Source organism: Ranitomeya variabilis, chromosome 7, assembly GCF_051348905.1.
Source record: "Ranitomeya variabilis isolate aRanVar5 chromosome 7, aRanVar5.hap1, whole genome shotgun sequence".
Taxonomy (NCBI): Eukaryota; Metazoa; Chordata; class Amphibia; order Anura; family Dendrobatidae; genus Ranitomeya; species Ranitomeya variabilis.
Window position 1 is genome coordinate 17,635,409 of NC_135238.1, and position 10,756 is coordinate 17,646,164.

A 10,756-nucleotide genomic window follows, 5' to 3' on the forward strand; every position below is an offset into this window, starting at 1 on the left:
AACCAATACCCTCCTTTAAAAATGTGACTTATTTTCCAAACTGAATGAATGAATATAGTGAAAAACAATTAATTTAATAAAAATAATGAAATGACACATTTGGCAAAAAAAAAAAAAAAGGGAAAAATTACAATATAAAAAATAAATAAATGAGCCCTCGCGGGCAGGGTCCTCTCTCCTACTGCACCAGTTATGACTTGTATGGTTTAAGATTATTGTACTTGTTTTTATTATGTACACCCCTCCTCACATGTAAAGCGCCATGGAATAAATGGCGCTATAATAATAAATAATAATAATAAATAAAAAAATGTATGTTCTGCTATGCACATAATGAACACCAGAGGGCGCTGCGATCTGATATAATTGCTGCATTACAAGGCATTTTGATGCTGTATTTATTTCAGAATTGCAATAATATTTTATTTTTTTTAAAAAGCAGGAAGGGTCTATGGAATAAAAAAAAGTAACTAAATGGTAGAAATTTTTTTTAAAAATCACTTTTTTTTTTGCAAAAACACGTGACAAAATTTGCAACATTTTGCCACCTGAAAAATGGCGCAAAATCGTTTATTAATCATTTGAGAAGGTCATATCATGAAAGGGGTTTTTTTGACAAACAGAAAACTGAACTCTGCTACATTGGCAATAAGAATAATACCAAAAAAAATGAGAAAAACATAAATAAGAATTTCATCAAAAGGGGGTCTGGTCTCGCGTGGTCAAGGACAACATGGCGTTAAAGGGACTGTAAGTGGGATAGTATCATACTAAAGTCAACAGATGCCCGTAACTTTTAAGACAAGTGGTAATAAATTTAAAAAATAATTTAAAAAAATAAAAATATTGGGAAATATTAATTTAAAAAATAAAATATTAAATAGCAAATTAAATAATTAATTAATTAGCAAATAAGATTATTATTTTTTTTTTAGGAATGCCACTAGTGATCCTGGCAGGTTTCTCTCCGGACATCAATCCCCATCGCCCTTCAAGATTTGGCAGCCCAAGGACTGAGAGGACGGGGTCAATATTTGAACAGTGTCCGCTGCGTAAACCAGTAGCAATGCTCCACGCGAGCCTGCCGCGTCCTCGTCACCACCACCGAGGCTTTATCTGCTCCCCCCCTACTTATAGTCCTTCTTTCAGTGGACGGGCAGGACAGACTGAACCCCCTTTTCTCCATACACCATGAGGTGGTCTCACCTGCTCCTCGGCCTCCTCTTGGGCTTCTACGTCAAAGCTGAAGACTCCGCCAACGCCACCTCTGCGGAGTCCACCAGCGAGGAGAAGACGGAGGAGCTCCTGGAAGAGGAGAACGTGCTGGTCCTCCACCAGAAGAACTTCGACAACGCCCTCAGGACCTACAAGTACCTGCTGGTGGAATTCTGTAAGTATTGGTAGGACCCCTTTAAATTTTTAGGTTGGCCCCAAAAATCCCCGCTAGGTATCAATATGTTCAGGAGTCTTGGAAAGTTGGGTGGCAATCAATATGGCAACTCCTGCATTGTTCTTCCGCTTACCTGAAGTCCTTAAAGGGATGAGGCCATGTCTGCTTAGATATGCAATTTATCTATGGTAGGTGCAAAGTTATCTGTCTACACTGGAGGCCTAAAAAAAGCCCTCAGCTTTAAAAATGGCACATGGTAGGCGGGGGACGGGCATTGTACAAACTTTGCATTGGGGTCCGGAAAGTTCAGGTTTCTTCTCCTGGTAGATGAAATCGAGGAGGTCCCAAAAAATGACCAGAACTTAAAGGATGTATAAATACCATATGTTACACAGAGGATACTGCAGCGCAGGATTCTGCCACTAGATGGCGACTATTTTTTTCCTCTAAATCATTATATTTTGTAAATTAAAAAAAAAATTGTGAAAAAAATATCAGAAAATTATTTGTAGAATATCAGTAAAGAAAAATGTTCTACCTTAAGGAGCATCTTTAAGAGACAATTCCTGACCATACATCCTACATAAAATGAAAAAAAATAAAAAAAAAACTTCACAGAGCAGATTTTTCCCTCCGGCGACTTTCCTGGGAAGGGGGCAGGTGTGCGCGTTACTCTATATTCAGCCTTCAGCTCCCACCTGCTCATTTTCCCAAAAGTCCCATTATCACCAGAGATGTGGAAAACAGTGAATCCATCATAATAAAATCTAGATTACCCTATAGCGCCACTACTGGGGAAAAAGTGGTACTACACATTCCCATTGAAGTCAGTGGGCCATCAGTATAATGCATGGAAGTGCCGGGTCCTCCAGGGACCTCTCGCCAATCGAGCGGCTCATCTGATAACGGGGTGATGCTTTCTCTCACCGCCAGGAATATTCAGTGGTGGTATGTATTTCACAGATGCCCCGTGGTGCGGCCACTGCCAGGAGCTGGCCCCAAAATATAGTAAAGCTGCGGAAACCTTAAAGGAAAAAACATCGGAGGCTCGGCTCGCCAAAGTGGACGCCACCGAAGAAAAAGATCTCGGCGATGAGTTTGGTGTCAGTGGATATCCCACCTTAAAGTTCTTCCAAAATGGAAACAGGACCGGTCATATCGATTATGGAGGTAACGAGAGATGGACAGACAGAATATGAGATACATAATAGATAAATAATATATAGATAACGTATAGATAATAGATCACAGCTATCATGTATCTATTAAACAGAAAGCCATCTGTTCCCTGGCAGGTAGGAGAGACACGGAGGGTCTCGTCAGATGGATGCTGAGGAGGATGGAGCCCGCGGCCCTGGTGGTGGAGACTCCATCAGCCGCTGAGGAGTTTATCACATCTCATGAGAATGCAGTGATTGGTTTCTTTAAGGTAAACCCTACTACAGCGCCCCCCGGAGGAAGCCATCACCCCCAGACCCCAGCACCTGAGGAGGCCCACTTGGTAGATCAGGTCCAGGAGCTTCAGTGTAGACCTCTGATCCCGCAAGGCTTTGAAGGCCGAAGAACTTTCTGGGAGCCTTGGATCTGTTGTCTGATCTCCCGAGGCTGAGACAGTGGATGGAGCTGTAAAATTCTTGTCTAATTTTTCATAACTTTTTTTTTTCCCAACTTTTCCAGGACCCTGACGATGCCGACCTGAGCCTATTCAGCGAGGTTGCGTCAAACACTGAAGGCTTCACCTTCGCCGTGGCTCACAGGGAAGAAGTATTTGAGAAGTTCGGAGTCACTACGGACAGCGTCATCTTCTTCAGGGGGGTAAGAGCTTTTCTTCTGGTGACACATGTCCCGTCCCCCAGGTCTGATCCCCGCCGTGGGTGGTAAAGCCCAGGGGCACTGAAGCCTCCAGGTTTTGAGGTCTCCAAAATAATGATAGGTCCATTGGTCCTCCACCCACAGCTTCATACAGACGGGTCACCATAACTGAATTCCTACAAGCCCTTACGACATCATGACTTTTTTTTTTCTAGCCTGAAGGGAAATATGAATATCAGGGCGACGAGGAGCTGGGCTTTGACAAAGACGAGCTGGTTCGGTTCCTTATGGTCAACAGTATGGACCTAGTGGTCGAATACAATGATCAGGTATGTAGAAATGTAAAGCATTTACCTGCAATACTTCGGTTCGCCTGCGGGGGAGCTGTGAGGAATCTGAGCAGGTTCTTTTATAGATTACAGATTCCAACATGAAATCATTGGTTCAAGAGCAAGAACCCCTTTAAGATTAGCGTTACTTCTCTTAGTATTAAAGGTACATATGTTAAAATTAAAAACTTTATTTTTTTTTACCGAACAGACGTCAGAAAAAATCTTTGCAGCCAAGATTCCCAACCACTTACTGCTCTTTATTAATAAGACCATTGAAGATCAACTTACACTTTTGGAGAATTTCAAACAGGCCGCTCCTGATTTTAAAGGGAAGGTATGGTTAATGGATTTATACATTTAAAGGGACATCCCCTTTAAAATATAACCCCCCTTTCATACACATTACCCCTCTCACCCAAGCCGTAACATCTCTTCGCAGCCAGGAGAGACTCACAACATCCCTACGTGCCCTTCATCAGGATTAACGGGACCCCCCCAATGCCATCACGTTATAAAATGGGGTGTACCCCTTTAAATTTTGGTATCTTTCTGTTTTCACGTATGTTTTTTTTTCCCCATCTCCATCAGATTTTATTTGTGGTGATTAACTCTGACGGGCCTCACGCCGGGGTCCTGGAGTATTTTGGACTCACGAATGAAGATATTCCCACCATCCGTTTAATCAACATCGATCAGGTGAAGAAGTTCGCCTTCAACGCCGAAAAAATAACGTCAGAGACGGTGAAAGAATTTTGCCAGGGCGTCATGGACGGTAAAATAAAGGTGCGGAAAATCAATGCAAACAATCACAAGACTCATAATTGTCAGACGATATCAATTCTAGAAGTTTCCTGTTCTCCATTTAGCAAAATTTGTTAAGTGAAGAACTTCCCGAAGACTGGGATAAAAAGCCGGTGAAAGTTCTTGTGGGCCAGAATTTCGAAGAAGTAGCGTACGACGAGACCAAGAACGTGTTTGTGGAATTCTGTAAGTAAATCAGTGAGGATAGGAAGAATGTTTCACGTACGGCCTGTACTATACTCCAGAGCTGTATTCACAGTACTGCTGGTAAGAGAGTGATAAGATAGTGACCTAGGAGGTAACTCAGGATCAGTAATGTAATGTATGTACACAGTGACTTCTCCAGCAGAATAGTGAGCGCAGCTCTGGAGTATAATACAGGAGGTAACTCAGGATCAGTAATGTAATGTATGTACACAGTGGCTGCACCAGCAGAATAGTGAGTGCAGCTCTGGGGTATAATACAGGATCTAACTCAGGATCAGTAATGTATGTACACAGTGACTGCACCAGCAGAATAGTGAGTGCAGCTCTGGAGTATAATACAGGATGTAACTCAGGATCAGTAATGTAATGTATGTACACAGTGACTGCACCAGCAGAATAGTGAGTGCAGCTCTGGGGTATAATACAGGATCTAACTCAGGATCAGTAATGTATGTACACAGTGACTGCACCAGCAGAATAGTGAGTGCAGCTCTGGGGTATAATACAGGAGGTAACTCAGGATCAGTAATGTAATGTATGTACAGTGACTGCACCAGCAGAATAGTGAGTGCAGCTCTGGGGTATAATACAGGAGGTAACTCAGGATCAGTAATGTAATGTATGTACACAGTGACTGCAGCAGCAGAATAGTTAGTGCAGCTCTGGGGTATAATACAGGATGTAACTCAGGATCAGTAATGTAAGTACACAGTGACTGCACCAGCAGAATAGTGAGTGCAGCTCTGGGGTATAATACAGGATGTAACTCAGGATCAGTAATGTAAGTACACAGTGACTGCACCAGCAGAATAGTGAGTGCAGCTCTGGGGTATAATACAGGAGGTAACTCAGGATCCGTAATGTATGTACACAGTGACTGCACCAGCAGAATAGTGAGTGCAGCTCTGGGGTATAATACAGGAGGTAACTCAGGATCAGTAATGTAATGTATGTACACAGTGACTGCACCAGTAGAATAGTGAGTGCAGCTCTGGGGTATAATACAGGATGTAACTCAGGATCAGTAATGTAAGTACACAGTGACTGCACCAGCAGAATAGTGAGTGCAGCTCTGGGGTATAATACAGGATGTAACTCAGGATCAGTAATGTAAGTACACAGTGACTGCACCAGCAGAATAGTGAGTGCAGCTCTGGGGTATAATACAGGAGGTAACTCAGGATCCGTAATGTATGTACACAGTGACTGCACCAGCAGAATAGTGAGTGCAGCTCTGGGGTATAATACAGGAGGTAACTCAGGATTAGTATACATTAATCTCATTAAATATGAGAGAACCCCTTTATATAATGAAAATGAAGCCATCCAATGAAATAGTTATGTACTGAAGGTAAATTAGCTTTTTTTCCCCTTAGCAGGAATGTGTTGGTAAATTTTCCCCTCCTGTGAACCAAACGTGACGATATTGTCTGGTAACTCATGTACCTCCTCCATCCTAGACGCACCTTGGTGTTCTCACTGTAAAGAGCTAGAACCCATCTGGGAGGAGCTCGGAGAAAAATACAAAGACCATGAAAACGTCATCATCGCTAAAATGGACGGCACCGCAAATGAAATAGATGGGATGAGAGTACGAGGTTACCCCAACCTGAGGTTCTTCCCCGCAGGACCAGGAAGAAAGGTAAGAGGATTGTTTCAGAAAGCACGTACACACAATTCTAGATAAAGATGAGCAGCGATATCAACAAGTAGGCCAACTGCACTTTCACTTTTTTAAAAAAAATGTATTGATTTTTTTATTTATTATAATTCCACTTACGACAAGCACGTTTGCGAGTCTACTGTCCTGTTTATTCAGAGACACATCCAGATAAAGGGACAGTATTTAGCACAGGTTCACTCCTGTGCACTCACAGTACTAGGCGGATATCTAACTTGATCAGTTTAGTAACTTGAGTTCACAGGAGTGAATTTAAGCTAAATACACTCACTTTATTTAGATGTTTGTTGTAGTATACATGTATAAAGCTACAACATTTATCACAGATTCACCTCTGTGCACTTAAAGTACTAGACTGACACCTGTATATATCTAGATAGATATTTCAGTTTACTATTTTTAGTGCACAGAGGTGAACCTGTGCTACATTTTGCAAGTTTATACATTCATAACATAATATCCAAACAAAGGGACTATATTTGGCTCAGGTTCATTCCTGGGCACTCAAAGTACTAAGGTAAAATACCTGTATATGTCTAGATAGCCATTTCACTTTAGTACTTCGAGTGCACAGGAGTGAACTTTTGCTACAGTCTCTTTATTTAGAGGTTTGTTGTGTCATATATGTATAAAGTTACAATATTTAGCATAGATTCACCTCTGTGCACTTAAAGTACTAGACTGACACCACTATATATATATCTAGATAGATATTTCAATTTAGTATTTTTAGTGCAGAGGTAAAACTATTGTAAGTTTATACATATATAACATAGTATCCAAATAACGGAACTATGGTTCACTCCTGGGCCCTCAAAGTACTAAGGTAAAATACCTGAATATGTCTAGATAGATATTTCACTTAAGTACTTTGAGTGCAAAGGAGTGAACTTTTGTTACAGTCCCTTTATTTAGATGTTTGTTGGGTTATATATGTATCAAGTTACAATATTTAGCACAGGTTCACCTCTGTGCACTCTCAGTACTAAACTCGTATACCTAAAATCAGTCAATAAGCTGCCATTTTACATAAGTATGGCATTGAACGGCAGAGTTAAAAATAAAGTTAATATAAAATGCAGTGTAAAAGGTGTTCGGTTATATATTCCGTAAACAGCCACATTCAACATGAATTATAATGTAAAATTTTGGAAAAAAAGCCTAAAATATCACAAAAACTTCACATAACTTGGTTCCTTGTAATCACGCAGTATACAGAAGTATGCATCATCACTAAGTTATGCATAATACGATGACGTACGCCAGAACGTCGCATTCTCCAGCAGCTGTGCCTTTTTATGCAAATTATGTGCATTTTAAGTGACAATTTTATTATCTCCGTAGATGATTGAATACACTAAGAATAGGACGATGGAGCTGTTTTCTAAATTTATCGATAGCGGTGGTGTGCTACCCCAGGATGAAGAAGAAAAGGTTGGTCATTTTGGGATTTTTTTTATTTTTTTTTACAGAGTTTGTTAAATTTTTGACTTTTTTTTTTTTTTTCCTCTACAGATAGTAGAAGATTTGAAGGCAGCTCAACGAAAAGATATTTTAGTGGAAGAAGAGAAGTCGAAAGATGAATTGTAGCCATGTAACTTGTGATATTAATGGACGCCCAGATGAGTAAAACAATTCTCCGAAAATTGAATGTTTACCAATTTATATAAGCCTAAAATAATAAAGTGTTTTTACAGTACTAAGATTTAAACTAGTGTGATTGATGCAACTAGTGATTTCGGAGAGGTCCCTGAACTTTTCAGACAACTTGGGCTTGTTTGATAGATGATGTGACGAATACACAATCTTCTAATCACTTAATATAAAAGTGATTTTTATCCGCGGAAAAAAAAAAAAAAAATCACTCCGGTGACAGCCACTAGGTGTCCTCCTTGTCATTTCTGCTGCTAAGGATGGATTACACTTGACGGCAGGAACGCATTACAGGAAGTGGGGGCGGGTCTTGCCACAACCACAGGGGGCGGGTCTTACCACAACCACAGGGGGCGGGTCTTACCACAACCACAGGGGGCGGGTCTTACCACAACCACAGGGGGTGGGTCTTTCAGCAACAGGAAGCGAGGGTTGGGCTTCGTCTTACCTACGAGAAGCAGGGGCGGTCCTTCGTCTCCCCCACATGAAACGGAGGCGGGTCTTACCACAACCATAGGGGGCGGATCTTTCTCAGAAACAGGAAGGGTTGGGCTCTTTTTTTTTTACGGGAAGCAGGGGCGGTCCTTCGTCTCCTCCACAGGAAAAGGGGGGGGGTCTTTCTCAGCAACAGGAAGGGTTGGGCTTGGTTTTTCCTACGGTAAGCAGGGGCGGTCCTTACTCTCCCCCACAGGATACAGGGGCGGGTCTTACCACAACCATAGGGGTGGGTCTCAGCAACAGGAAGGGTTGGGCTTTGTCTTTCCTACGGGAAGCAGGGGCGGTCCTTAGTCTGCCCCATAGGAAGCAGGGGCGGGTCTTTCTCAGCAACAGGAAGCATGGGCTGGGCTTTTTCTTTCCTGCCGGACGCAAGGGCCGGCCTGTGTGCCAGAACTGGAAGCGGATCTTTGGTCTTTCCCACAGGAAGCAGGTCTCTCTATGCCTGCTCTCTTTTCTGTCTATACATAGGTATAACACAGGAAGACTTTCAGGCGTATGCACACAAGTCACCAAACAATTAAAGGCACAATGGTGATGGGAGGAAGTGCCAGCACTTATAGGTCTGGCAGAATGCTGATAAGGATTACCAACACCCTGAAAGAGTGGATGGCAAGTTACAGAGCATGAGGGACTATTCCTGGATATAAATTTATATTTGTGGGTGAGGATGGGAGGAAGACCATTCTTTATTTTTATTTCACTTTTTGTTAAACAAGATGTGGGCACAACCAATGCAAAAATAAAACCAGAAAAGAAAATGTGTCGCCCACGGAAAGGAAAATTAAATCGCAAGACTATGCTTACAGAAATGAAGAAATGCCTAAGAAACGGAGCTATACAGCTGTTTCACAGCACCTGACACTTCCTCTCGGCATACGACAACTTCCATTATCATTATATACAAAATTGTAATCACTTCATGAATCATGCATAAACATTATACAGTTAAAACAAAATAGTATTTGCACATATATCCTGATGTATAAAAGGCATAGTGATTCAGATAAAGTATTAAATCGAGAACCTCGCTTGCGGCTCATGTTTTACTAAACCAGGTGAACATTTTCCACTTAATTGTGTCCCAACAAGTTGACCAAGTTATTTCCATAAAGGCCGGACCATTTTTCCAATGTAGTAAAATCTACACTTACATAATTGGTTCTATACATTTAAAAATATATATATATATATTGCTGCACTGAGAAATCAAGGACTCAAATCATTACCATATTAGCGTTTTTTTCCTCTAGGTTTTGGTGTTTTACATTTGCGATTCAGATTTTAAAATAGAAGCAAATTAAAAGAATATTTCATAGGTGTCCACCAGTTTATGTTCATTAATGTGGATGGTGTCCGGTGTTACCGGATGTTTTCTGGCAGATTCATTAGCTGTGACTTAAGTCACAAAAATGTGGCACTCTGCAGAGGGTGGGGGGGAGACAGAAGTATAGGTGGAAACTTCTGCAAAACTGTAGCGAAACAGGATTTTTATTTCTTTTTAGCTTAAAGGACAAAACAAGGACCCGCGAGTTGTGCCCACCCCCCAGAACCCGTGAGGTGCGCCCGTCCCCGAGGATCCGTTAGGCGCGCCCTCCCCTGAGGACCTGTGACTTTCGAAAACTGGGGGAGGCTCTCAAAAAAAAAAAGAAAGAAAAGACAAGAAAAAAAAAGAAAAAAGAAGAAAAGAAGAAAAAAAAAAATAAAGCGTCAGGATAACTCTTTAAAATGTTAACAGGCACCTTCGCTCCCCAACCCCTCAAAAATAAAGTAAGCAAAGAGACACATCAAGCATGGGTATATATGACAGCTTATTTTATTGATCTCCAAGTACCTTTTAAAAAAAATATATATATAATTACAAGACATGATCTGTGGGGCTTTGATTAGTGAAAGGTGTGTTCAGAAAAGCAGCTGTGCTTTTTATTTTTGTTTTCTTTTTTGTTGCTAAAGACAAATGTACATATTTACATAGGAAATCTCTTTAGAAAAAGTGAAAAAACATGAATAAAAATTTTCTTCCTTTAACACGTCCCCTGGATAAAAAGCATTATGAAGTTTCATCGAGTAAGTACATATAAAGGCACTCTGTGACAAACATCTATATGTAAGTAGATGAAACGCGGTACACTCGGATACATGTGTAGAATAGATATTTCCCCCACAGATATAACACAAGTACCAATGACATTTTCAAAATATATATATATATATATATATATATATATATATATATATATATATATATATATATATATATATATATATATATATATATATATATATATATATTCCTGCTGCTAGATAACATACTTTGGCTTTCTGATTTATGGATTCTAAAGTAAGGATTATAACAAAGCGAAGGATGTTTTAACAAAAAATAAA

The 10,756-nt window shown here is 40.6% G+C and overlaps 1 protein-coding gene across 1 annotated transcript; it reads left to right on the forward strand.

Annotated features, from left to right (window-relative positions):
- Nucleotides 1-503: 503 nt before the first annotated feature.
- On the forward strand, nucleotides 504-7,922 carry PDIA2 (protein disulfide isomerase family A member 2). Its single transcript, XM_077274282.1, has 11 exons — nucleotides 504-1,390; nucleotides 2,354-2,560; nucleotides 2,686-2,819; nucleotides 3,068-3,205; nucleotides 3,418-3,531; nucleotides 3,743-3,868; nucleotides 4,123-4,317; nucleotides 4,401-4,521; nucleotides 6,003-6,184; nucleotides 7,568-7,657; nucleotides 7,739-7,922. Exons 1-11 carry the CDS (start codon nucleotides 1,192-1,194, stop codon nucleotides 7,811-7,813), a joined length of 1,581 nt encoding a protein of 526 aa, XP_077130397.1. The 5' UTR covers nucleotides 504-1,191; the 3' UTR covers nucleotides 7,814-7,922.
- Nucleotides 7,923-10,756: the final 2,834 nt, after the last annotated feature.

Coding starts and splice junctions, on each gene's coding strand:
- PDIA2 (XM_077274282.1), top strand. CDS start 1,192: ATGAGGTGGTCTCACCTGCTCCTCGGCCTCCTCTTGGGCTTCTACGTC. Junction 2,561..2,685: donor CGGTCATATCGATTATGGAG/GTAACGAGAGAT, acceptor GTTCCCTGGCAG/GTAGGAGAGACACGGAGGGT. Junction 3,532..3,742: donor TGGTCGAATACAATGATCAG/GTATGTAGAAAT, acceptor TTTACCGAACAG/ACGTCAGAAAAAATCTTTGC.